Here is a 25,180-nt window from a genome sequence, read left to right on the forward strand (position 1 = left end):
TCTCTCGTTGTGTACTACCACTGAAAAATGCTATACCCAGATGTTGATTATGAAAAGCGGGGTTTAAAGCGCTGAAGTATATGAAGTTGTTTGTATAGACCTCCAACCGAGAATTTCTGGCAGGTCATGATGCAATCTTCCTCAATGCGAAATCAGGCCACCACAACATACCACTTTAATCTCCCCGAAATGTTTCTCGAGACTAGCAACAGCTGTTCTCTCTGTTTCCAACGGGTGCGCCAGGGACTAATCATCCATTTACCGTCGGCTGTGATGTCATGCAGTGAGTGGTACCTGCCCAGGTGGAATGGGCAGCCGTGCGCGGTTACGTAGCCGGGGTGGGGATGTGGGGGCAGGAGGCTGCTGCTAACGCTGGTGTGTTGGACATGGATTCGGATGCAGTCTAGGGCTATGACGTCCAATCTGTTCGTGTCTGGGGTGAGTACGTACGAGAGAGCGTGATGTCCAAGACTCAGCACGTCAATGATGGATTCGAATGGGTAGTGTTCAGCCCAAACCGAGTAAATGGCTCGATAGTAAGTCATAGAACATCGGGACATGGACGTTGATGGTCGACATAGTACTACTGTAGACATCGCTAGGGCTCTCCATCTCTCTACTCCAGCGCAGATGCAGGTATGAAGGTACAACTCATTCGAGTACGGACCAATATACACAAAATGCAAGGACACGAGAATCAGAAATCAGAAAAAAAAACAAAACATCAGAACACGGCACAAGCAAGTGTGCCTATTGTGCCAGATATCCGGAACTCCCTGAGCTGAATGCTGCGTGCTGCGTTTTTTGTCGAATGCTTTTTGGGATTGCTGTGCTCGGACAGGGGCGAGTCATTCCATCTTCTATCTGTCATCATTCCATCAAACACATCAAAACAATCAACGCTGTGATATTAAAACACCACAGAAGAGCATCGTCGATAGGAACGAAGAGGTCGGATCAAATGGCACATGTAATTTTTGGTTTTTCATGGGAGAAAGTTGGTATGGATCGTATCATATCATAACCTCCTTCAAGCCCGGATAAGGTTGGAGCAAGGTCTTTTTGTTTCTCTCGTGAAAGCGGATTGTTAGGAGGGTGGGGGAAAAAGGAAGAGATAGAAAAGGTGATTTGGTATGTGACATTTTGAACCGGCGGTCTTCGTAGTACCGAACCGAAGCGAGGTCAAAAACCCGGGAGTGGTATTTTCATCCTAATTGCTCCATGCTATCCTCTGTGCGTTTCAACAAGACAAAAAAAAGAAATTTCATCGCGCGTCTCGTTTACTTTCGGCGGAAAGAGCAGCCCTCGGTCAGACGGGCCTTGCCACCGGTAGGCTGGCAGAGGACAGTCGAGCAGCCGGCGCAGATAACGACGGTCTGGGCGTGGGAGAAGACGGTGGTGATGGTGAAGCAGCCGGGGCACTTGACATCCATGAAGAAGGAGCGGGGCTGGGGCACAAGAGTCTGTAGATAGAGAACGGACAGATCAGCGACCCGTTCTAATAACTTTACTGTTTCTTCAAGGCTGGCATAATGTGTCGAGGTTCGATATTCAGAGGTCACCAAGGCGGTCAAGGTCGTATAGATCATGCTTGGGCATCCTTCAATTCATCTCCCCTGCGGTCCACATTTTCCATCTGCCTTTTTCCATCGGATTCCGTGTTCATACCTTCAGCTTGTGCTTGCGGGCCTCAGCCTGAGGCGCGGGGTTGAGGAGGTCGACCGCGAGAACCTATGCACGATGATCGTCAGCACCGAAGAGATTTTTGCTATAAGGGAGGGTTTGGCGAAGCTAATCGAAGGGCGCTCGACCGAAAGGTGCGGATCGAGATCAAGCGGCGCGCGACGACAGGCAGCGAGGATGTCGTCCTTACCATCTTGACGATTGAAGATCAGCGAAGGAGTTGATGAATGGCGCTGATGGCGATGGCCTTGTGTGTAGTCGAATGGAACCCAGGAGAAGTCGGAAGGGATTTGTCGAACGGGCTAGGGTTTGTGCCCTCGCTTGGTTGCCTTTTTCGGGCAGGCGCGAGAGAGCGGCTCCGCCAATCACACCGCCCGCATTGTGGCCGCCCAATCGCCGTCCACGGTTCTGCCTGTCTTGGCCGTGGTTGGCCTGGATTCTGCCTGGAGAAAGCTGGCCCGAGCGGGCAAGCAGTCAAGTGCTTCTTCTACAGCGGGAAGGAGGTCTTGTTCATGTCACATATTACACTCATAGTCTATCGCAGGCTGCAAGCCGTGTTGAAAAGAGTAAGTACTTGCTCAAGCTAAATCATTAGGTCCCCGAAATTTCTTTTTTCTGGGGAATTTGCCGAGCCCTCCCAAGCAATCGACACCACGTCCCCCCGCATTTCGCCCATGGCAAAGCTATCTCGACCGTGGTGATCGAGGTTCAGCTATCCGTCCTGCACGAGTTCGAAAAGCCCAGAATGGTCCCGCCCACTCGGCAACGTCTTGTCATTGCAGCTTCTTCGACGCACCCTCCACCTGAGCCTTTACCGCCGACCCTTCCTTGCGTTCGGTTTCTTCAACGTAAGGGTACTTGATGGTCAAGCACCAGATGTCGATATAGTCGCAAATAGTTGTGATCACATCGAACTAGACCAAAGTCAGCAGAGAACAATAAGCGGGCTGCATCGAAGAACATACCACAAAGCTGCCATAGATCCCAACAGCCATACCGAGACACCCGAAAACAAATGCCACTTGACCAGCCCCGTTCCCAAGCACCGGGCTTGACCAAAGACCGAAGACGGGGCCGGCATTGTCAATTACACCGAGAACTAGCGGGTACAACAAAATGTTGTGGTAAGGAAAGCCAGACTGCACCAAATGCCCGACGATCATGCGGCCGACGGCATAGGCGTTGACCAGACTGACGTACAATCCAAAGGGAATTGTGTAGTTCTCCAAGATGTCCGGCTGCAGGTACAAATAGGCTGGAACCAGAAGCCAAATCGCGAACAAGGGCAGCAGACCATACAGAGGCGCAATGGGGTCCTCGCCGCGTCGGCGGCGCACCTGCATGACATGCAGGATACTCGAACCCGTGGCGAAGAGGAGCACAACTGCACCATATACAAGATACCACTGGATGAAGGGCATGGTGTACACCTGCTCTGAAAGGAAGCTGGGCTTGGCTACGCCGAAGGTCTCCAGCATTGGCTGGTGCCAGAAACTACCGCCGCCCTTGTAGGCTGTGATAGCATAGACTGTGCAGAGGGTCAAAATACCCTCGACTGGACCGGAGATGACGCCCAGCGTCAGGACCTGCGTGTAGTATTCATCCCACGTCTGGACGTAAAAGGTCATGGTGGCTAGACACGTCAGTATCGGTAGCAGGTCGCAACGCGCTCTGCCAACTCACATCCAAACAAGGCCAGGAAAGTAGCCCAAGACTGGCCAAGGTTCATAGCAGCAGCGAAGATCAGCACGCCCAAACCGGTGTTGCACGCGTCGACACCTATGCCCAACGTCAATTGTACGCCCGCATATACGTCTCCCTTGTAGATACATACTGTGATCGAAGAGTTCGCCCAAGGGGCCACTCTGCTTCGTCCTCCGCCTTTGCGACACTTCAGTAAACCTCCACAAAAAGCACCAAAGGCGAGAGACTAAACTTACGCCTGCATTCCGTCCACCGCATCGAAGGTCTGGTACAAGAATAACCCAATAGCGCAACTAGCATAGACCCAACGTGGACAGTCCTGGTCCAGATTCGGGTTGTACCACATCACGGTAATGAAATTGAGAACCACGAACAAGAATCCGGTGAGGGTAATCTATAGGAGCAGCAGGCGTTAACGAGGGAACTCCAGAGGCACGCTGCGACAGGCAAATTGGAGCAAGGACAGGAAAGCCCGATGGATGTCGCACAGGCAACGAAAAGCAAGGAAATAAACTTACGGCATTGGGACTGTCGCGCGCAAAGGCAAGAAAACGCAGAACAAGCGGGTCAGTCACGTCCGTTGCAAAGACACAAGCAGATACAAGAGACTCGAAAGCTTCCAGAGCTCGAAGTCTATGACATAGGGGCAGACTCACGCCATCCCCATGGGGAAGAGACCAATCACGCATTTGTTATAGAACGGCTTGAGGACGTAGCGGCTGATGAAAGAGTGGTCAACCCCGGCATAGCGGTAGTTGCGCAGGTTGGCGAGGTGGTGCTGCCGAATGTACACCATTCTCCCAGAATCCAACGTTTTTTTTCCACGGTGTTGTTGGGAATGTCTCAGCGCATATAGTCCCAGGCGGCGGACTCCAATTTAGCTTCGGCCGAAGGCGAGGTATGCGCGACTGCGTAGCGCAGCAGGGGTGGGGAGGAGAGGAGAGGAAAAGAGAGGTGTTGGATCGAAGGTCGAGGGAAGAGGAGGATAGACGGCAAAGGGAAAAAAAAAACAGGCGCACGGTCGATCCAATGAAAAAAAAAGGCCCCGCTGGGGTTGAGAGAGCGACAAGTGCCAGAGACTCGGGACGTCAAGATCGGCGAGGCTTCTTGTTCCCGCTAATCAAAGGCCACTTGGTGTCTTGTTGGGGTGAGGCCGGACTTTTTTTTGGCGTCTCCGCCTCGCACGCCTACGCGACGCGGTCGAGCGGACCACAGGTCGCTCTCTAGAGTGGCCTATGTATCCCTATAGATCAATGCAGTGTAATTTGCCTGCGTCGCACTCCCTTGGGAGTCACTCGATAACCCACGTGCAGCAACGAGGCGCTGGAGAGTTTTCCGGTGCCAACGAGACTAATGAGACGCGCCGCGGCGATGATCGTCTCTGCAAAAGGTGGGGTCTAGCCGAGGCCATCATAGGATTCAGGGACGAAATGTTCATATGCAGGGACTCACTAAAGCAGAGATAGGAGACGACAGGGAATATTGGGCTTCATTGAAGATGCTAGTTCAGACTGCACCATGCAGATACACGAATACACTAATGCTGTGTTTAATGCTGCGGCTTGTCACTCATGTCTCCACCTACATATCCTCAAACTCGCGACTAGGACAATTTCCTATACCTGAAAGTGCTTCCAAGACATCTGCTAGGAGCAACGCAACCATGGAGAAAGGGGTATACTCGAGGTTGGGCGACCGATGGCAGAGTGGATGCGCTTTCAACTAACCCACCGGGCTCCATGGCATCGGGACGAGAATCCGACTCTGCATCGTCTGGATGAGCGGAACGGTCTTGTGCACCGTTTCAGCCCACCCTTCCACCCCCCACGACTGCTCTCGACGAATCTTGCGCTCTTCCAGGTTGGCAAACTGCCACAGGTGGTGCACCGTATTCAAGTCACCGATCTGAACAAACCACGCCCCCACCCCTTCCATGACCTCCCGACGCGCCGTCAGACCGCGCCGCCAATGTGTTTCCCATTCCAGGAGGTTGCCCGGGTGCAAAGTGTACGACCGAAGTTCAAACAGTCCACCCAACTTGCGTGGTGGCGTCGTGGGCCAGAATGAGAACTCCTGCATCAGCGAAGTCTTCTTACTCTTGATCAGACTCTTCAGCTTTCGGTCAAAGTCGCGAAACTCGGGGTGCTCTGAAATATTATGCAGAGAGGCATGGTAGCCTTCGTAGCGCTGGTATTCCCAGATATGAACTGGTTGCAACAAAGAAAATAAGGTCAGCCAGGTCGACTCCAATGAGGAAGGCTATCAAGGATTACCAAATGTGTCATTGTCACCCACTTGCGTGCGCCAGCTACCCACTAGGTTGACTCGATTCTCTTCCGTACCAGCCATGCGGGGGTACCACTGACCCACCAGGTCGACATACTCGTCGACCTTGTCGGGCTTCACGTCGTGAAAGACGATGGAATGGACGTATTTGCCCCGGGCAAGCACCTGTGAAAAAGAGCGCTCGATGTCCTTATCGAAATGCTGGCCCTCCTTGGTGCCGTAGATGAGCGAGGACAGCGGCCCGCGCTTGGACAAGCTCTCCTGCTGCTGCTGCTCTTCTCCTAGATAGCGGTGCATGGCGAGTGAGCCCAATGCCTTGTGGTCTAGAGCTTCGGCTGCGTCAAAAGCAGGGCGAACGCGTTCATAGTGGCTCGCATTGCTCACACGCGGAGCAGTGGGAGCAGACTCACGGGAAGGGGTAGAGGCAGAAACATTGACAGACTGACTCTCTTGCTGTTCCTTTCTCTTGCGAGCCTCTTCGAGGTTCTCGCGAAACTCTTTCTGTCGCCGGTTGAACTCCTCAGCCGAGTTGGCTGTGAGATCTCGGATGGAGGGGGAGCGGTAGGCCACGGCGGAGGAGCTGAAGGGCCGCACCAGCGAGGTCGCTGGGCGAAGGAAACGCGGGCCCAGCATGGCTTGTGTGGGTGTGATTGTGGGAATCAACAAAGGCGAAACACGTTGGGGTGGGAAGTAGGACAGGGTGTGTTTAGAATCTGGAAGGGATGACGGTGTGGCAAAGAAGGACCGAAGGGGGGATGAGGGATGATAAAAACGCAGGTCGAAGATGGTCTCAAGATGGGAGGAGAATGGGGGGGAAGGTTGCAGAAGACCGTTTAGGGAAAGGGAGAGGCTCCGGCTGAAGTCTGGGGAAGCGGGAGGTGCAGGATGGAAGGTGCAAGGTTCCAGAGTGCAGAGTGTAGGGTAGAAGGGGGAAGGCACTCGCCAACTCCAAGAGACAATAATAGGGGCACACGATGATCACCCGAGTGTGGACGAGTTGATTCGCGGCAAGCTGGAGTCGATTGTGCGGGGAAAGGTGAGCTTGCGAATTGCGGGTGATCCTGGGTCATGATGGGTACGTTAGATCCTACGGTACTAGCTAACTAGTTCCCTAGGTTACCCACACTGCGTGAGTAATGATGACATCGCTGGATCCTCTCCGAGGTAACTAACTAGTTAACTACTGTAACTAGTTAGTTACAGCTGGACTGATTGTGGCCCAGGTAGATACCCGTGTAGAGCCATAAATTCCACCTACCAGAGATTCATGATGTACATGCAGTCTCCAAGGCATTGCGAGGTCGATATAATGGCGAAGAACGCTTCATTCGACTCCGCTGTATGATATATGACCACCTATTACCCACTGCACATCAACACATGCAGCACACACGGTTATAGGGCAATTCCAGATGCCCGCTGGTTTTCGGCTAGCGATGGCTACGTGTAACCATCATCCAGCAAGTTCTGCGATTGGAGCGTGCTCGAGGTATGTAATCGCATACATACATGTACTTTTCATGGCTGTCCCTCTGGGCCAATCCTAATGACGTCGTGTCGGCCCACCGCCCGGCAGATCTCGATCATCCCACCTCGTCCCTCTGCCTCTATTCCAGGCTCTCGCTGACCTTGCACTCGCCATGGCCGACTCGCTCAACCCTCCTCTCTCGTACGAGGCCTCGGCCACCACTACCCACCAACATGAGGCGACCTCGCTGCCCTCGGAGGTGGTCTCCTGCTTGAAGAACTCCCGCTTCGTAGGCCCGCCAACAAACCTCAATCCAATTCCATCACACTAACACAATCAGCTTCACCTGGCGACATGTGATGAACTCACACCGCACATCTCCCTCATGTCCTACACCTATCTCCCATCTACCCCATTCGACCCCCACCCGACCATCATCATGACCACCAACCCCGCCTCGCGCAAGACCAACCACCTGCTGTCCAACCCGCGCGTCTCGCTCCTGGTGCATGACTGGGTGTCCCACCGCCCACCAACTCGCACTCCCAATCCTCACGGAGAGCGGGATGGATCTCCTCCGCCCGCCGCCACTCGGTCATCGCTAGCCAGCTTGCTGCTGAACCTGAATACCAGTGCAATGTCCAGTATCTCCACGACGATTGCTGGGACTGCGCGCTTTCTGGAATCAGGCTCGGAAGAAGAGTCGTGGTGTAAGGAGCGGCATTTGGAGAACAATACGTTTGAGGAGGAAGAGATCAACCTGTTCGGCCAACAGCAGCGAGAGAATCCGAACCAACGTCGGCCCAGCATGGCGATTGACAGTGATGTCCGAGTAGTAACAGTGCGAGTGCGCGAGGGCCGGATTGCAGACTGGAAGGGCGGGGTCCGAGATTGGGTCTTGCTTCCTCCCTCGGAGGCTCGAGGCGGCCTGGTCAATGGCGTATAGAATGGATTTGACAGTAATCCTTCGTTCTGATCCTCAGTGTGGGCTTTGTGAGGGATTGGCATAGTACTTTCTCTGCAGGCAACCCGCAACTTACGGAGGAGCTACATCATCGAAGAAAAAAAGAATATGGTTCGAATTCCGCATGCTATGCCAATGCAAACACGGTTTCGCTGCCTGTGAACCCGCTTGGATGTGTACTGATAGTTTGTAATTTGGAAACTTTGACTTCGCAAGTCAGATTGGCTCAAATAGCTCGCCTTGTGTGAATTGAGACGCAATCCTCTTTGAATGGCGGTGGGTCTATGGACCGCACGGAGTGTAGAACGAGTAATGGAAGGTGGGAATACATATTAAATAGACGCAGCAATTTAATTTCCAATCGAAAGCGCAGACTCTATAGTAATCCGTTGTACACTAAATTCGGGAAATGACTATCAAAGCTTATCAGCGAAGCTCCCAACCTGGATAGTTAGCTTCTCCGCAAGTCAAAATCCATTGACCTCACCAACTCCGAGGAAAGCACAATCCCCAATTCCCCACCACATCGCAATGAACTACAACCTCAGAGAGAAGCCTGCGATATAGTCAAATATTCAAGAAATCCCCAGCCAACGCCACCATGAGACTCGCCCACCTCCACCTCCCCAACACAACGCCCTTCGCCCGCGTCTCCGACCTCCAACAAGCCCTGACAACGCGTTTCCTGACGCACAAGAAGCTCGCCTCGCCAGCCTCAATATCCTCGCAAGATGCAGGCCACCTCCCCCGAAACGCACACCCGCCTCCGCCCGATCCCACCATCATCACTTTCTCCCCGAACCCAGTCTACACCACCGGTCGCCGTGACCTCCCGCCCTCAAACACATGCCCTCCCTCCGCGACGACAAATCTCTCTCTCCCGCCTGCCCTCGAACCGATCCGCTCCCTCCTCACGCCGTCGGGCCCCAATGCGCCCAAGGCCGAGTACCACCCGACCCTACGCGGCGGACAGACGACGTACCACGGGCCCGGCCAGATGGTCGCGTATACGATCCTCGATCTCAAACGGCTGGGTCTGACGCCGCGGTGTCACATTCGCGTTCTCGAGAACAGTGTCATTGACCTGTTGCGGCGGTACGGGGTCAAGGGGATTGTCACGGAGGATCCGGGCGTCTGGGTTCAGGATGCGAGTGCTGGGACAGATGCGCCGCCGAAGAAGATCACCGCTGTGGGGGTGCACCTGCGACGGAATATCAGTAGCTTTGGGGTTGGTTTGAACGTGACCCAGGAGCCGATGTGGTTCTTCCGGCAGATTGTTGCTTGTGGGCTTGAAGGGAAGGAGGCGACTAGCCTGGAGGGCGTTGGGGTGCACGGTATTGGTGTTGATGAGGTGGCGCGCGGGTTCGTGGATTGCTTTGTCAGTCGGGTCAATGAGGATTTTGCTTGCGGGGATGGTGCGACGGGGGAGAAGATTGAAGAGGTTTACTCCGTGCGGGAGAAGGATCTGCTTCAGCCTTGATGGATGGGCTTATAGTAATAGATTGAGCCCAGGCTATATGTCATCTTCAATCGAGATGAACTGGGATGGACAAGTATATTAAGAGAATTCCAACCAATAGGCATTATGTAGGTATATATAGGCGAGAAGATTAGATAAAAAAAGCCAACCTCGCTGAAACGCTCCCACAATCGAAGGCGGAGCCATGCAAAAGACACCAGATGCGGGTTGATACCCCGCTAGTCCGTGCCAGGAAGAGAAAGGGGGTAGTTGTCGTGTCACGAGTCAAAAAGTGTCAACGTCAAAGATGCATAGGGGAATCAACCAAGTCATGGAAAGAGACAGTGAGAAAAAGAGATGAAAAGCGAGCAAGGGGATCAAATCAAGGACGGCACATATTTCCGCCCACGCCCAGGCAGAATCGACGCAGAAGTTCAGAGAATAACACACGATGAGTCGGATGATTTGGAATTGGCAGGTTTCACCTCTAGAGCGACCTTGGCCGCTTCATAGAAGCTTTCCCTGATTCCGCGGTTTTGAACAGCAGAACATTCTATAAAGCTGGTCAGCCATGTGCTCCAATGAACCAAATGCATGCGCGCCGCATACCCAAATACTTGACTGCACCAATCTGCTTCGCTTTCGCCAGCCCCTGATCAAATGAGATCGAATTGGGGTTATCATTCATCTCCTCGTCCTTCCTCAAATCACATTTGAGCGCAGTGAGGACCACCTTGACGCCCGGGCAATTATCGTTGATCTCGGAGATCCACTTCGAACCAACGTTCTCGAACGAATCGCGGCTGTCAACCTATAGGCACCCATCAGTCCCTTGTTGGTATGATTGAAGCGGGTCCATTCTAAATACTCACACTGAAGCAGAGCATGAGCACATGTGTGTCTTCGTAGGACAGTGCGCGCAACCGATCGAATTCCTCCTGTCCGGCCGTATCCCATAGCGAGAGCTCCATATGTACATTGTCGACGAATATATCTGGGCGGATGTAAGCTGGCTGAGTGGAAAATTAGCGAGGGGCCGAAAAGCGATACCGTGAACGTAGTTCTCTGTGCGCAAAGGGTCAGCGACAATGATTACATGAAGGTTCTGAGGCGGGAGTGCATACCAAAGACTGTAGGTTCGCTGCACAGCGCAGAGTGACACAGGTCAGTATCTCAGGGAGCTCCACTGGCAAGACATTGTTGCGAATCTTTCTTACTAGACTGTTGGGAAGAATCTATTTGGCAGGGTGCCGTTAGTTATCCGGGCCCATCGGAGTCACGGAGAAGCTTGGGGGAAGAGGAGATGCGCACCCTCTGGTGAACACGTTCAGCGCCGAAGTCTTGCCGCAAGCACCGTCGCCCCTGGTAATCGCACGTTAGAGTCCCAAGATGACAACATTGTGCACAGAAGGAAGCGGGTCCCAACTGACAGCAGCACCATCTTGCGCTGAACCACCTTCTGACGTCCACACAGCTCCATTGCGGATCAAATAGCCGGCTTAGTACTCGGGACAGGGAATAATAGAAAACAGATTATAACATGGGACCGGGCCCGTAACAATTCCGGAGAAGTGTGAAAAGACAAATGAGCCGGGCGCGGGAGGTGGACGGGAGAGGATTCCAGCACTGCCCGGAGTCGATGACATCGCGCCCTGAAAGGGATCGGCGAATAAGGTACCACTGCCCCCCTTCTGGTCCACTTCTCATCGCGGTACCTGCGAGGCCTCCACCTCCAGGCGTGCTGCTTATGATGACGTTTCAGCCTGGTAGCTTTGTGTTGTTTTACTCCAATGGGTCCGAAATGCGTTGAAAGAATGGTTGACTGGTTCATTTGACAGGTCAGCGTGGGCACCATTCAGTAGGTCCCATTGTCCGATGTTATCGACAGCTGGTCAGATTCGCAACTTGTTGCTGAGAGGGGCGTCGGTGAGATGGAGCAGATAGAAGGCCAACTTGTGTTATTCTTGGTCATTAAGTACATTCTGACAGATCTTGGGTTGGTTGTGGCGAAGTTGGAAGAATGGGTCAGGTACCTGCTAAGGGAGGGATATATCGAGAAAAGTTCCAAGTATTGTTCGTGGAAAGCATCCCTAGCATGGGTCGTAGACCTGGCTAGAAATTTTCAAAGTAAATCCAGTGAGCTCTAGCAGAGTCAATCCAGCACAGCAGCACAAAATCACTACCGTGGAGGAGCATGCATAATAACCCCGAATGCTCCAGTCCAAATTGGCGAGGCTGGGCATTTGCCAGTTGTTGCGGGCGGGGAGCTGCCATAGTGAAGGCGGCCGCAGCTCTTATCGACCCGAGCTTCTCCAACACCCCGCGACACACACCACCCACCCTCTCTCGACCTGTCATACCTCTATTGCCTCGATCCCCAGCCTCCAGCAAGATGTCGGATGATGATGATTTCATGCAGGATTCGGGGGACGAAGAGTACTTGCCCCTTTCTCCGCTTCAACGCCTCACCAGACGCAAGCTGACAGTCTGCACCACAGCTATGACTTTGAATACGAGGATGCCGACGAAGATGAATCTGGCGATATTGGCATTGAGAACAAATACTATAATGCGAAGCAAATGAAGGTGGACAATCCAGAAGAGGCCGTCGACGAGTTCTTAGGCATACCGCCGTTGGAACAAGACAAAAGTGAATGGTTCGTGGCAAGCCTTGGGATAATTTTTGATTGCGTAATAACTGTGTGCCTCAGGGGTTTCAAAGGATTAAAACAGGCCGTCAAGCTGGAATTCAAGCTGGGACGATACAGCGATGTGAGTCGATCACTCGAGACCGGTCGGAAACCATACTGACCTACTAGGCCGTCGAACACTATCGAGAACTGCTCACCTACGTCAAGTCCGCCGTCACACGCAACTACTCTGAAAAATCCATCAATAACATGCTCGATTACATTGAGAAAGGCTCCGACGATGCCCAGGCGTACCAGTGCATGGAGGAGTTCTACTCCCTGACTCTCAACTCCTTCCAGAACACCAACAACGAGCGACTATGGCTGAAGACGAACATCAAACTCGCTCGACTGTGGCTCGAGCGGAAAGAATACGGCCAACTGAGCAAGAAGGTGCGCGAACTACACCGAGCCTGCCAGCGGGAAGATGGGACGGACGATCCTAGCAAAGGGACTTATCTGCTGGAGCTTTTCGCCCTGGAAATCCAGATGTACGCGGAGACCGGAAACAATAAACGCCTCAAAGCGCTCTATCAGCGAGCTCTTCGAGTGCGGTCCGCCGTGCCCCATCCCAAGATTATGGGCATTATCCGAGAATGCGGAGGCAAGATGCATATGAGCGAAGAGAATTGGAAGGAAGCACAGAGCGACTTTTTCGAATCATTCCGGAACTATGACGAGGCCGGCTCGATGCAGCGGATCCAGGTGCTCAAATATCTCGTGTTAGCCACCATGCTGATGAAGTCCGACATCAACCCGTTCGACTCGCAAGAGACCAAGCCCTACAAGAACGACCCTCGGATATCGGCCATGACCGACCTAGTGGACGCCTTCCAGCGGGACGACATCCACGCCTACGAGGCGGTCCTGAGCAAGCACCCGGATGTGCTGGCGGACCCCTTCATCGCCGAGAACATCGACGAGGTCAGCCGCAATATGCGCACCAAGGCTGTGCTCAAGTTGATTGCCCCGTATACCCGGTTCACCCTGCAGTTCATCTCCAAACATATCAAGATCGCCGTGCCCGAGGTTCTGGATATCTTGAGCTTCCTGATTCTGGACAAGAAGCTCAATGCCAAAATCGACCAGGAGAATGGGACGGTGGTGGTTGCGAGCTCCAGCGACGTGGAACGACTGCGCGCGCTGGAGGAGTGGAACTCGTCTCTGCGCAGCCTGTGGCAGACTGCTCTCAACGGTGAAGGGTTCCGTGCGGACGAGACCTCGCACGGAGGTGCATCTGCCATGTTCGGGTCTGGCTTTGGGGACGACGCACCCCTCCTCGGTCGGTCGATGAACCCGCGCGCTCGGAAGGAGCCTCGAAGCAAGCCGTTCGGGGGTAAACTCGCGGCGTAAAGTGGGGAACCTGCAACCGTCACAGTGAAGCGCTCCGAGCCGCACGTACCTGCGGATCTCCACGCCTCCCAAGCTCTGTTGTCATGGCCATGGGCTCAGCCACGCATCTCGCATCGCACATCTCACAGAAAGAACCGGTCCATATGGAGTCCACGCGTTTCTCACCGGTGTTTCGCGGCCTGCAGTCAGCTTTTCACCCAGCAGTCCGGGCAGTAGAGCGGTCTAAGAGGTCTAGGAGGCCTGAGAGGAGCCTCAGAAGGGCTGGAAGGGTGAGGCCATTCTACCTGAACCACGCCCCGCAATTTAGAGTTGCTGTGACATTAGACGCTAAAAATTCACGATGTGATGATATGGATGATTCTCTCCCCCCACACCAGTTCTCTTGGCTCCTTGGTCTAGACTATGTACTGGTACTTGTATAGGTACTTGGCACTTGGCGTACCTTGTTGGACTCGGTACTTGCGCGGTTGATCCCATCCGATTTGGCCCCCTGTCGCAGTAAGTGCGAAACGCACGCGCTTGGATGACCCGTGTCCGGGAAACTGGGATTCCTAGCTCCGCCACCGGCACTCGAGACAAGTGATAGACTGCCCCCACCGAGTTCGTAATGGTAAGCCCGGTCTTGTCCTGAGAAGGGTAGACCGTCCGAGAGGGCGCAGGCTGAGAAAGAAGCACCAAAGAACCCCAGCCGCGTGGACGCGAACATGAACGCGCATGTGAAGCCGGGGCTGATGTCGCTCGACCTTATCTAAGTTTGTAAGATCATCTATTATTAGTTGTACAGGGCAAATCACCAATCGCAGGTCTAGTGTAGCAGGTATGGGGACGCCTGTTGATCAGAATCTCGAATCTACACGGGAATTGATCGTTCTGTCGTTGCTGTGATCGCGTCTAGGTCTCAAATTCAAGAGCCCGGGCCCGAGCCCGAGCCTGCGCAGCCTGCGATTGCACCTTAACACCGCCGGCAGGGATTTGCCTCGACCGATTCGCCTTTCGCATCGCTCCCTTCTCCACTCTCCCGCCTGCGCCTGCGCCTGGCATCCCGCGTATGGCCCGGGATTGTTATCAACCGAGAGGCCTCCACACTGATCGCGGCCATGAGCACCCATGATCTTAACAGTGCGTGATCATGGGTAAGCCGGAAGGGCCTCGCGCCCGGCAATGAACAACCATGCGAGATGGCGCCCCTTTCCACGTCTCGGACGCGGCGACCCGAGGGCTCTCTCGCACGTCCCCGGTTAGGATGACGATTTCCCCGAATCACTCCACCCTAGGTATCCGCTGCGATCCTAGCGCTGCGTCGGGTGATGAGAACGAGTAGAGCAAACCCCGAGACGGGCTCGTTCCACTGCAAAGTCAAAAACAGACCTTGAGATCTCACCACGGGTGATGGGAGCGCATAGGGCCGAACGAGGAGGGAGAGCTGAGTGGAAAAGCTGAAGCTATAGGTGATCGGATGGCGAGTCATCTCACTCCATCACAGCGGTCTTGAATCATACCTACCCACAGACCTCTCAACGCGTTCCCCGAATGGAAGGGGCCAAAGACAGCAGGAAGGGAAAGCAGCCGAGGAAAGGCCAAGGCCAACTCAGCTCTCACGGCGCATCGTGGACCCGTCCGGCCGGGGCATCGAAGGCTGCGATCATTCGCGAATCCTGGCGGGGTCCGCGCAACGGGCATCACGATCAAACAGGGACTCAGCTCTGGATGCTTAAGAGAAGCAGAGGCCAACGACCCCGCTCTGCAACCGGGTAAAAGGGCCAGTGGCAGATAGGTGTCATTTCGTGGCCGTCATGCAGCGCCTTCGTCCGAGATCCATGTATGATGCACGAGTGATTGGGCGGGTTTGGGGCTTGGGCAGGATGGGAGCTGCAATGGCGATTCGTCGGGTCCGGCGTGCGCGCTTAGAAGGAGCATCTACAAGAACACGCCGGGAACATCACCGACACCCTAATGGGAGCCAGGACGAGCTAGCGGGCATCGGCGAGCTCGTTGGGGGCGGGAAGCAGCTCGTAGAAGTCCTCCCCCGATTTCCCCGATAGCTTCCTCCCCTGTATAGGTCAATCTATATCTTTGTTGGATGTTGAGTCGGGGCGATTGGCGAGGGTTCCTGAGCGCCTGCAGAGCGCGGTGGATATTTGTTTGCTGTGCGTTGGCACCGATCAGCATCTTCAGACGGGCGACTTCGTTTCTTTCTTTCTTTTTCCTTTTTCCCTCCTTTCTTCCCCCCCTTCTCTCCGGCGGACCTGATTCTCTTCCCGTTGCACGATTCGACGACTCAGCCTTTCCCACTATTTGGCTCGTGCGGATTCCTCTTGACGATCGCCCACGGGAACTGTCGTTTTCTTCACCTTCATCGTCCCGACGTTCCCACCTAGGTAATCACCCAAACCTACCAATCATCCTTGACTCGGTCGACTTCGTCATCCTCGATTCTCCTTTTCTTCCCAACTTCCTCCTTTGATCGGGACTATTCCTCTGCCTCGTTTCAACCTCCCCACCTCCATGATTAGCTCATCCACACGTCGTGGTTGGTGAAAAGGTCTGAGTACGCCCTTCCCCATCTCTCTAGGTCCATTCCCCGATCGCTTGCTGTCGCGTTCTCTGCATCTCTGCATCTTTACATCTCTACCTCTACATCTCTGCCCCCCATCCCCCCAGCCTCCATGGCCTATCACCGTCACATCTCCTATCTCATCTTCCCCTCCCCGTCGATCCGATCATGCCCATCGGCGACAATACCCCACCAATGGGCCATAGCATGACATGGCTTCATTCGCTTCCTTATTAAGACCTCTGTGTCCCAACTGAAGTGGATCCCGTGCATGGCGTCTGGGCACGAGTGGTTCGTGCACCATCTTCACCCTCTTGAAGAAGGAGGGCCGATGATCCTGCTTCAGGCCTCGCTTTGGCTGCCAAGCACCTGGAAATTGTGGCCGTTGACATGCCACTCTGACATCATTCACGGCCACTCCTGTCTTGCCTCTCTTATGTGATTGCCACACCCCTTTGCTATGGGCCTAGCATACTTCTCCATGATCTGGGCCTTTCATCACAAATTCAATTGTGTTCTTTGTTGACTTCACCCGGCCCAATGAGCCCTCGATACCTGGAGAGTCTCGAGACGTTCCCCACCCCTGCCTATGCAAGCTTGATTGGAATTGCATTTTTGATGACTGCACTACCTGCATATATCGTGTCAAAAATTGTCATGCTGAGACAATCACAGTAGTTCTGACTCCACCCAGGCTGTCGGGCCGCTTGCAGTGTTGCACAACGACGACAGCCCGCAGTCGCAGCCGTATCATACTCAACAAGGAAGTCGTCTAAGAGATGACAATTTGCGTCGGGTGCGTTCAACCAAATCCCACCTACTATCCTGCTCCCATCTAACATGGTTATCATTCCCAGGTGTCACTGAGGACATAGATTTTCTCCATCTGCGTGGACTGAATCTTTGTGACCCGTTCTACCTTTTTTTTTTCCTTTTTCTAGCCTGCCCAGCTCCTCTCCTCGTTGTATGCAATGTCCTTATCAGAGCCTCACTGGAATTATCTCGGTCCTCACCATCCGTTTTTGGAAAGACAGAAGCTCGCCAGCTTTCAGCGGGACGCTCTTTCCCCCTCTTCTTTTCTTCCTCCGCTAGGTCTCTCAATCTCAGCTGCCTTTGCGTCTCCTGGCTCTTCCAACATGAGTAATTCTACCAACATGAATGCCCTCTCGCCCGAGGAAATGGAGCGTTTTCAGAGGCTCTCCAATGAGTTTGAACCTGATGTGCAGGTAAGAAAACGTTACGTCGTTGCGCAAGACAGGGAGCTAACTCGCGCATCTACAGGGGCCCCTGGTGTCCATCAAGCAATCGAGTCATAGCATTGCGATGGACTATGCTAACGCAGACCCCACTCTCGTAACCAAGACTAGAGTAAGCACTGCACTTGTCCTTGCGTGGACCAAATCTAACCTCAGAGAATAGGCGCTTGTGGTCACCCATCCCATGACCCGTGTGATGAAGGGCGATGGAAACTGTGGCTGGCGAGGTTAGTGCTCCATCCTTGGGCAACATGACTCCAACCTCTAACTCTTTTCCAGCCGTGGCCTTTGGCTATTTTGAAACACTGTTTACTCTCAGGGATCCACTCCGCGTTCAGCAGGAATTGACGCGGATCAAGTCACTCAATACGCTTCTGGATCAAGTGGGCCAGCAAGAGCACCTGTATGAGATCTTCGTCGACGCCACGGAGGAAATTCTTTTGCAAACCTCAGCGGCAATCCAGAACGGTGAGCATGATGAGACTTTCTTGGTTGATGCATTCAATGACGAGTACCGCTCGAATGCCGTCATCACTCATTTTAGAGTATGCTCTCTTCGTACCTGGTGGCATCAAGAGTTTATAACTGACATCCCCAATAGCTTTTGACCGGCGCTTGGATGAAGCTCAACCCTCATCGCTACCAGGCATTCTTGTCTCTGCCGCTCGATCAGTACTGCTCCACTCGGATAGAAACGGTTAGGACCGAGATCGACGAAGTCGGACTGCAGGCCCTTGTTGATGGTGTCATTGAGAGGGCTGGGTTCGGAGTTGAGATCCTCTATCTCGACAGAAGCGAGGGCGATGTGGTCACACCGCATCAACTGTCTCCCAATCATTCCATCGGAGCCACCATTCGCTTGCTGTACCGACCGTGAGTCCTGTGAGCATTCCATCCTTACAGAAGAAAAGCTAACCAGCTTCCAGTGGCCACTATGATCTCCTCTACCGCCCCGAGCCTACTGTGAATATGGCACCCGTGGTGAACTACCAATACGCAGCGACCTCCAACTATGCCCCCTGGGATGATGGTGCTCTCTCCTTCGACGTCAACCCGCACCTGATGTCTATTCCCAATCTGATGTCGGATCCGGCATTGGTAGGCACTCCCATGTCTCCAATGCCCGCGGTCTCCCCTACTCCAGCCAGTCCGTACCGTGTTTTCCCCCCACAGGAACTCTATCACTCGCCCATGCCGAGCCATGAGCCTGTTCCATCGATTCCTGTTTCATCTCCGACTCCGGTCGTGCCTTCTGTCGCGCCACCTCCCATGACGACGCTTCCAAGTCGTCCATCGGATGGTGCGCAGATCCGTTTGAATCCGCTCGTGATGAGACCTAATTTGAGTCGTCCGCTACCGCTGACTCCGCCGTTTAAAAAGTGAGTCTTCTTTGTGTCGACAACAGTCGGGATTTGATAATTGACTAAGTACAGTTCGCCGTACAATCATGCCCATTTCTCAAACCAGCACTTTGAGCCTATCCATTATGATCCGACGGAACCCCATAATAAGACGAGATTATGATCAGCCTCCAAAAGGAAGACATGAGAGTCAACAGGATCTCATTGTTCCTATTCTTACCGAATGAACCCTCTTGCTTTATGGTGCGTCCGAGAACTGGACTTAGCGTCTCTTCCTGTTCCATCCTTGTGCTTTCATCCCCTTTTATGAGCTTTTTCTCTGCTTCGAAAGCCCGAGTCTCTTCATCTTTCGGACCTCGATCGAATTCCGGCGACGTGAAATGAAATTCGGACCGAGGCCTGGCCTTTCCTGCTGTCTTCTTAGCGTGGGTGCAGCGCGTTGCATGGGGCGAGCATTTACTTTGCACTGTTTTTTGTCTCTTCTTCCTTTCCACTCTCTGAGCTTCGACTCTTTGCTTCCCAGTCGGCCCTTCTCGATTAAGCCCTCTCTTTCAGGTCCAGAAATCGGTGGTAACCTCTTTCACCAGCCGTGTTGTGTTGCCAAGTCCTCTAACCGAGATGAATCAAATCCATTTCAATAGATACAGTAGCCAGTAAACATGCATGTCTGTGCTCAGCACAGTGGGTAGAATAGCAATACACCTAGTCTATCTGATCACTTCATCACTCGCCTCCAACACCACATCCACCATATCGTCCAACCCCCCGATCCCGCGTCTAGTCGTCCACGTAACCATCCGCAACGAGTCGGCCCAGCACATCGTCAATCTAGTCCTGGCTATTCCAATCAGCCTCGCCCGTCGTCCGTCGCCCCGACGACCTCCACCACGGCGAACTTGATCGGATTGAAGCGCGGCGGTGTGGGCATAACCGAGCCCGAGCCCGAGCCCGAGCCCACTTCTGCATCTACGAGGCTATCCGCGTCCGCATCGTTGGCGGCCGAGCTGGTGTCGAGCTCGAAGTACAGCGCTGTATGTCGGTAGCGTGCGTAGTCGAGTGGGGATGCGACGAACACCAGGATGAAGAGGTCTGTCGGTATTGAAGGATCCCTGGGCCAGAGGGGTATTATGGTCACTGGCAGGGATTTGCGGTGTCTGCAGACGCAGGCCGGGGTCTTTTGCGTTGCTGTTCTCGGCGGGGAGTTGGGGGCTTCGGGATGGCATCGGTGTGCCTATTTGATGGGGGATTTATGGAAGATGTGGGGGACCGCTTGTTTAACCTTGGACCGGTGGTTCGTATAGATGCACCACAGACTAGAATGAAGGGGGTGAGGAATTCGTGATTAACTAACTACTGTGTCTGCGGGCGAACTACAAGTAGCGGCATGGCATGCTGGCATACTAACCACAAAACGCAATCACTCGCTATCTGAACGCCGGTCCGCATCGATCTCATTACCGCGTTGTACTCATCTGTTTTATTTGCCTTTTAACAACCGGACGATCGAGTGTGGAAGTGCGCGGATGAGCTGCCAGACGATGTAGGCGACGTCGCGCGTCGGTCCTGTCTGATACTCGACGGCACGCGGCGCCAGCTCCGCGGCGGCGATGACGGTGTTCGCAACTGACGCGGCGTAGTTGGCGCGCAGATACGCAGCCACCAGATCGTGGCCGTTGATGATTCCTCCTGTAGCGTGTGTTACAGATCTGGCCAGCAATCGGGGTGCCTCATCCATCGGATGCTCAAAATCACATACCACACATCCAGAGATTTCCATCATGAGTCAGACGAACTGAATCATCCCAAAGCTTTGCCTCCGGAAACTGTTTCTTCATTTGAGGGATGAGAAAGCGCGGCGCCGTGACCGTTTTGTTCTTGACAAGACCTGCATGCGCGGCAATCAATGTGCCAGTGCAGATGGCCAGGATCGCGGCGCCGGCGGCGGCGTGCTGCCGCACGAACTCTAAGTATTCCTCCGCGGGAGGCATCGAGTTGGGTGAGGCGCCAGGCAGAAAGAGAGCGTCGAGAGATCCTGGTGCGACTGCTGGGTCGGTCATGGAGTCAGTCAGACGGATGGACAGATTCGATGTCACTGGCGACTGCATGTCGGCGCCATCCCGTCCAATCCAGTGGATCTTGCAGGGGCGGCCCAGTTCGTAGATGGGTTTGGGGATACCGCAGTCTTCGAGATATTCCGGGGTAGCCATGTGGAGTAGGTCCACGGCAGCCAGGTCCAGAAGTTGGCAAGATTCAAGGAGGAGAACTCCGATGCGGATGGGCGCCAAGGGCATGTTTGCTGAGGATTGATATTGGAGGGCAGAGATTAGTGGAGTGTGGATGTATCTTTGGATTTGTCGCGGGTGAGGAAAGAAGCGAGAAGCTGTTTTCTGAGAGGTGATGGAGCTCCTTCTCCGGGTGGTCCCCCAGAAGTTGGATTGCCGGTGTTTTAATGGCAGTCGCGACGACCCCGTCTGACTTCTTCCATTAGGAAACATCTCACGGTGCTGAAGAATCTGCGCTCTGCTATGCAGCGTCTCACATCACCGGTGTTGAACAGGCACCAAGTGTCAGCACCGAGACCCTGACGAGGATAGGTAATACGCGCAATTGAGCGTCATAGGCGCATTCAGGGCGTCGTGGCACACTTGTTTATTAGGCGTGCCAGTTTTCTCTCTATGAGCGTCACACCTGCGCAACCAGATCGGGATTTGGCGATGCTTATCTGGTCAGACAAATCCCGCCGGAACTGGCAGTTCAGGCGCAGCGAGAAGCGGTCGATATATGATGCACCCTCTCTCATGCTCACCTGGCATGCAGCAACGGGCCAACGACCACACAACTGCCAAGTGGCCATCGATACGGCCGATGACGTGCCTCTCCGCTCGGCCCATGCTGATGCTGGAATGCCGAAGTGGAGGGGGGAGGGGAAGGAGAAAGGGACGTGGAAGTGGTCAGAGAGTCGGAACATTGCCGACAAGGCGGAGGGCGTCCAGACCGCTCGACCACTTCTCCCTCTTCGTTCCCCGGACTTGCTCACTCCGCAACTCGGCTACGTCCCGAGCGAGTTGGGGCCGAAACTTCTCGTGGGGTTGAATGCCCCGGCAACAAGAGAATGAGGCATCATCGTGAGATTTCGATCATGCAACTGCCGAACGCGTTGTACGACCCGGTGCGTCGGCTGTCCTACGCACAACCTGAGGCTTTGTATTCTCCCTCCCCAGTCCAGGGGATGGTGCAATTGCTCCAACCGTTCCCCGCATTGTCCATACTTTAAATCCAGTCGGATCATCCAACAAATGACTGGCACTCGATCTGCTCCTGCGGTGCCGCCCCAATTGGTCGGAGCACATCCCTCCGTTTTCCATGTTCGCCATGTGTCCGAGTTGGGATCATGAAGCTCGGCCGTCCTCTCTCAGGTTATCTGCTCGCACCGGGAACCCGGAGTACTGTATTCCTATGGGCATGGTGTGTTCCTACCCCAGGATTTCGGGAATTCCCCACGTTGGCTGCGCGGGGGTTTAGGAAAATGTATATATAGAGGTTCCTGAGGCCCGGCCAGGTTTCTCTTCTAGTCAGGGATCGACAAGCCGGAAAGAGTTGCGAAAGACCGCTGGATATCATGGGCTCAGTGATGCAAGATACCGGTGCCCCAAAGGGCGGCTTCCGCCTCGTTCTACAGAATCCATATCTATGTGGCGTGGCCTCGGTGAGTGCAGTACAGAACCAACTTGCATCGGAAACAGCCATTGACATGCTGGTAGTTCTCGACCCTTGGTGGATTACTATTTGGCTATGACCAGGGAGTCATCAGCGGAGTCATCACCATGCAGTCTTTTGGGGCTCATTTCCCGCGAGTCTTTTCGGATAGCGGATTCAAGGGGTGGTTTGTGTCAACTCTGCTGATTGGTGAGTTCCAATTTGGATCTGATGTGTCCGTCGAAGCTCCGCCGGCTGACATTCCACAGCTGCGTGGGCTGGTTCATTGGTCAATGGCCCCCTGGCAGACCGAATTGGCCGAAAGCTGTCAATAAATCTGGCGGTGGTTATCTTCGTGATCGGATCGGCTATCCAGTGTGCAGCGCAGGACATTCCGATGCTTTTTGCTGGTAAGTCTCGGTGGTCCTCGAGCTCACGTTTCCCGGCTGACTGGCTTCCTAGGCCGAGCAATTGCAGGCTTGGCTATTGGACAACTCACTATGGTGGTGCCGCTGTACATCTCCGAGGTACGATGGAAATTTCCCGCAGGTCAGGATGATACTTACATAGCAATAGGTTTCGATTCCTGAGATCCGAGGTGGCCTGGTCGTGGTTCAACAATGTGAGTTCGACTCTCACTGAGTCGATCACACCTGCTGATATGTGTTTAGTGTCTGTCACCATTGGAATCTTGGTCAGCTACTGGATCGACTACGGCACCAACTACATTGGTGGCTCCCGCTGTGCCCCGAATGTCCCTTATACTGGTGGAACCGCTTCGTCGCCCACCTTCGATCCATACCACGATGTCCCTGCTGGTGGCTGCACCGGACAGTCCGAAGCATCCTGGCGTCTTCCACTTGCGATCCAGATTTTCCCTGCTGTAATACTGGGGATCGGCATGTTGTTCTTCCCAGACTCGCCACGCTGGTTGTTAATGAAGGAACGAGATGATGATTCACTCAAGGCCTTGTCGAGATTGCGTCGGCAACCTCTTGATAGTCCCCATCTCCAGAACGAATATCTGGAGATTCGGGCATCTATCATGCTGGAGAATGCTTTTGCCAGAGAGCATTTCCCAAACCTATCCGGATTCAAGTTGCATGCCGCTCAGGTTCGCTTATGCCTTTGGCTTTACCTGACCTTCTTATATACTAATCCACACACAGTACGTGTCATTCTTGACCACCTGGGCCCGCTTCAAGCGCTTAGCAATTGGTTGCTGTGTGATGTTTTTCCAACAGTTTATGGGATGCAATGGTGAGTACCGTTTCCACTCTGTGTATACCAAGGCCCTAATTCATCTAGCTTTAATTTACTACGCGCCCACTGTCTTCGCTCAACTTGGCTTAGATGGCAACACAACGTCACTCCTGGCTACGGGCGTTTATGGTATCGTCAACTGCCTTAGCACCCTCCCCGCGCTCTTCTTTATTGACAAAGTTGGACGCCGGGCTCTGCTGATGGCCGGTGCCACCGGCACCTGCATCTCGCTTGTCATTGTGGGTGGTATACTGGGAGGGTATGGCTCTAACTTGATAAGCCATAAGTCAGCTGGGTGGGCTGGCATTGCCTTCATCTATATTTACGATATCAATTTCTCCTACTCATTTGGTAAGTCCTGTTTGGTGGTTGATCTCTAGCGGAGGAGACCAGCTGACAGCTATGTCTCAAAGCGCCCATCGGTTGGGTTCTCCCGTCGGAGATCTTCAATCTCTCGATCCGGTCCAAGGCCATCTCCATCACGACTTCGGCCACCTGGATGTGCAACTTGTGAGTCTTTGCTCTAGCTAATTATATTCCTAATTATTGACACCTGCTATGTAGCATCATCGGCCTTGTCACCCCAGATATGCTGGACTCCATCTCCTGGGGAACCTACATCTTCTTTGCCGCCTTTTGTCTCCTCGCACTTGCGTTTACATTTTTCTGTATCCCGGAGACCCGTGGAAAGGTAAATTCGTTTAACCCGCCATAGACCCCTGTTTCTTTTGCTCGTTATCTTTTACTTTTCACGGACACTGACTTATACTTGCTAGACCCTCGAAGACATGGATCTCATCTTCGGAGATACTGCCGCTCACGAAGAGAAGAAACGCATCAAACACATCGAAGCCCAACTTCGGGGCTCCCCGATTGACGATGATGATGACTTGAAGCCGGAGGCCCAGCAGACGGAATTTGTGGAGGCGATGTAAGGGTTTGGGAGGTGGTATCATTGACGTGACACTGTGTGCCAGTTTCATGCTACTCAGTCACTCCAGGCCATTTTTGTGCACCATTTGTGGCAACCAAAAGTGAAGATTGCAAAACCTTCCGTCAAATAGGCTGGGTTATTGATCCCATCGGCATGTAATCTGTCTTCACGAATACCCACTGCCGAGACAGATCTGCATGATGCTTGTAATCTGCCTTATTTGGCAGTCCTGTCTCGACTTCTATCATATCAATGTAAATTATTGTTGGTTCATTTCACCCTCTCGCAGTCTTTACGCACTCCCTTGGTAGACTTTTCCTCTTGCCAATGTGTATCTTCCTGATAGGAGTGTGAGGACTTTGCAGGGGTCCGATGAAACAAGTTAAATTAGTAGAAGTAAACATGTACCAAAAATGCCTCTCTTTTCGCAATACATAGGCTTCGAAGACCATGTAGATAATCATCATAGCACATCGACACAGCTTTTATGGAATTGGAAACTACGTCTC

At 53.5% G+C, this 25,180-nt stretch overlaps 12 protein-coding genes across 12 annotated transcripts; 6 read left to right on the forward strand and 6 right to left on the reverse strand.

Annotated features, from left to right (window-relative positions):
• Nucleotides 1–1,275: 1,275 nt before the first annotated feature.
• Nucleotides 1,276–1,942, reverse strand: N7459_000485 (40S ribosomal protein eS27). Its single transcript, XM_056939670.1, has 3 exons — nt 1,874–1,942; nt 1,669–1,731; nt 1,276–1,463 (listed from the first exon to the last, which is right to left on the reverse strand). Exons 1-3 carry the CDS (start codon nt 1,874–1,876, stop codon nt 1,281–1,283), a joined length of 249 nt encoding a protein of 82 aa, XP_056803950.1. The 5' UTR covers nt 1,877–1,942; the 3' UTR covers nt 1,276–1,280.
• A 514-nt stretch (nt 1,943–2,456) lies between these two features.
• Nucleotides 2,457–4,076, reverse strand: N7459_000486 (aminoalcoholphosphotransferase; the record flags this gene model as incomplete). The annotated part of the gene is made up of 6 exons (XM_056939671.1): nt 2,457–2,597; nt 2,649–3,316; nt 3,367–3,462; nt 3,518–3,564; nt 3,624–3,781; nt 3,906–4,076. The coding sequence occupies 6 exons, from the start codon at nt 4,074–4,076 to the stop codon at nt 2,457–2,459; spliced, it is 1,281 nt and encodes a 426-aa protein (XP_056803951.1).
• A 1,033-nt stretch (nt 4,077–5,109) lies between these two features.
• Nucleotides 5,110–6,306, reverse strand: N7459_000487 (NIPSNAP family protein; the record flags this gene model as incomplete). The annotated part of the gene is made up of 2 exons (XM_056939672.1): nt 5,110–5,646; nt 5,704–6,306. The coding sequence occupies 2 exons, from the start codon at nt 6,304–6,306 to the stop codon at nt 5,110–5,112; spliced, it is 1,140 nt and encodes a 379-aa protein (XP_056803952.1).
• Nucleotides 6,307–7,313: 1,007 nt separating this feature from the next.
• Nucleotides 7,314–8,087, forward strand: N7459_000488 (pyridoxamine 5'-phosphate oxidase family protein; the record flags this gene model as incomplete). Its single annotated transcript, XM_056939673.1, has 2 exons — nt 7,314–7,430; nt 7,482–8,087. 2 exons carry the CDS (start codon nt 7,314–7,316, stop codon nt 8,085–8,087), a joined length of 723 nt encoding a protein of 240 aa, XP_056803953.1.
• Nucleotides 8,088–8,706: 619 nt separating this feature from the next.
• N7459_000489 (lipoyl(octanoyl) transferase LIP2) lies at nt 8,707–9,585 on the forward strand (the record flags this gene model as incomplete). Its single annotated transcript, XM_056939674.1, has 1 exon — nt 8,707–9,585. One exon carries the CDS (start codon nt 8,707–8,709, stop codon nt 9,583–9,585), a length of 879 nt encoding a protein of 292 aa, XP_056803954.1.
• A 413-nt stretch (nt 9,586–9,998) lies between these two features.
• rho3 (Rho family GTPase RHO3) lies at nt 9,999–11,044 on the reverse strand (the record flags this gene model as incomplete). Its single annotated transcript, XM_056939675.1, has 5 exons — nt 9,999–10,117; nt 10,174–10,375; nt 10,437–10,577; nt 10,845–10,926; nt 10,995–11,044. 5 exons carry the CDS (start codon nt 11,042–11,044, stop codon nt 9,999–10,001), a joined length of 594 nt encoding a protein of 197 aa, XP_056803955.1.
• A 912-nt stretch (nt 11,045–11,956) lies between these two features.
• Nucleotides 11,957–13,607, forward strand: N7459_000491 (uncharacterized protein; the record flags this gene model as incomplete). Its single annotated transcript, XM_056939676.1, has 4 exons — nt 11,957–12,000; nt 12,063–12,221; nt 12,276–12,336; nt 12,384–13,607. 4 exons carry the CDS (start codon nt 11,957–11,959, stop codon nt 13,605–13,607), a joined length of 1,488 nt encoding a protein of 495 aa, XP_056803956.1.
• A 3,525-nt stretch (nt 13,608–17,132) lies between these two features.
• N7459_000492 (OTU family ubiquitin thioesterase) lies at nt 17,133–18,800 on the forward strand (the record flags this gene model as incomplete). Its single annotated transcript, XM_056939677.1, has 6 exons — nt 17,133–17,387; nt 17,443–17,529; nt 17,581–17,644; nt 17,697–17,962; nt 18,019–18,290; nt 18,344–18,800. 6 exons carry the CDS (start codon nt 17,133–17,135, stop codon nt 18,798–18,800), a joined length of 1,401 nt encoding a protein of 466 aa, XP_056803957.1.
• Nucleotides 18,801–19,625: 825 nt separating this feature from the next.
• Nucleotides 19,626–20,001, reverse strand: N7459_000493 (uncharacterized protein; the record flags this gene model as incomplete). Its single annotated transcript, XM_056939678.1, has 2 exons — nt 19,626–19,867; nt 19,914–20,001. 2 exons carry the CDS (start codon nt 19,999–20,001, stop codon nt 19,626–19,628), a joined length of 330 nt encoding a protein of 109 aa, XP_056803958.1.
• Nucleotides 20,002–20,255: 254 nt separating this feature from the next.
• Nucleotides 20,256–21,069, reverse strand: N7459_000494 (uncharacterized protein; the record flags this gene model as incomplete). Its single annotated transcript, XM_056939679.1, has 2 exons — nt 20,256–20,464; nt 20,535–21,069. 2 exons carry the CDS (start codon nt 21,067–21,069, stop codon nt 20,256–20,258), a joined length of 744 nt encoding a protein of 247 aa, XP_056803959.1.
• A 384-nt stretch (nt 21,070–21,453) lies between these two features.
• Nucleotides 21,454–21,894, forward strand: N7459_000495 (uncharacterized protein; the record flags this gene model as incomplete). Its single annotated transcript, XM_056939680.1, has 1 exon — nt 21,454–21,894. The coding sequence occupies one exon, from the start codon at nt 21,454–21,456 to the stop codon at nt 21,892–21,894; it is 441 nt and encodes a 146-aa protein (XP_056803960.1).
• A 503-nt stretch (nt 21,895–22,397) lies between these two features.
• On the forward strand, nt 22,398–24,672 carry N7459_000496 (sugar porter family MFS transporter; the record flags this gene model as incomplete). Its single annotated transcript, XM_056939681.1, has 11 exons — nt 22,398–22,484; nt 22,540–22,684; nt 22,744–22,884; nt 22,937–23,001; nt 23,051–23,096; nt 23,146–23,588; nt 23,644–23,734; nt 23,783–24,088; nt 24,151–24,247; nt 24,302–24,428; nt 24,514–24,672. 11 exons carry the CDS (start codon nt 22,398–22,400, stop codon nt 24,670–24,672), a joined length of 1,707 nt encoding a protein of 568 aa, XP_056803961.1.
• Between the last annotated feature and the right edge of the window lie 508 nt (nt 24,673–25,180).

This window comes from Penicillium hispanicum, assembly GCF_028827665.1.
Source record: "Penicillium hispanicum strain IBT 35686 chromosome Unknown utg000001l_segment0_segment0, whole genome shotgun sequence".
Classification (NCBI taxonomy): Eukaryota; Fungi; Ascomycota; class Eurotiomycetes; order Eurotiales; family Aspergillaceae; genus Penicillium; species Penicillium hispanicum.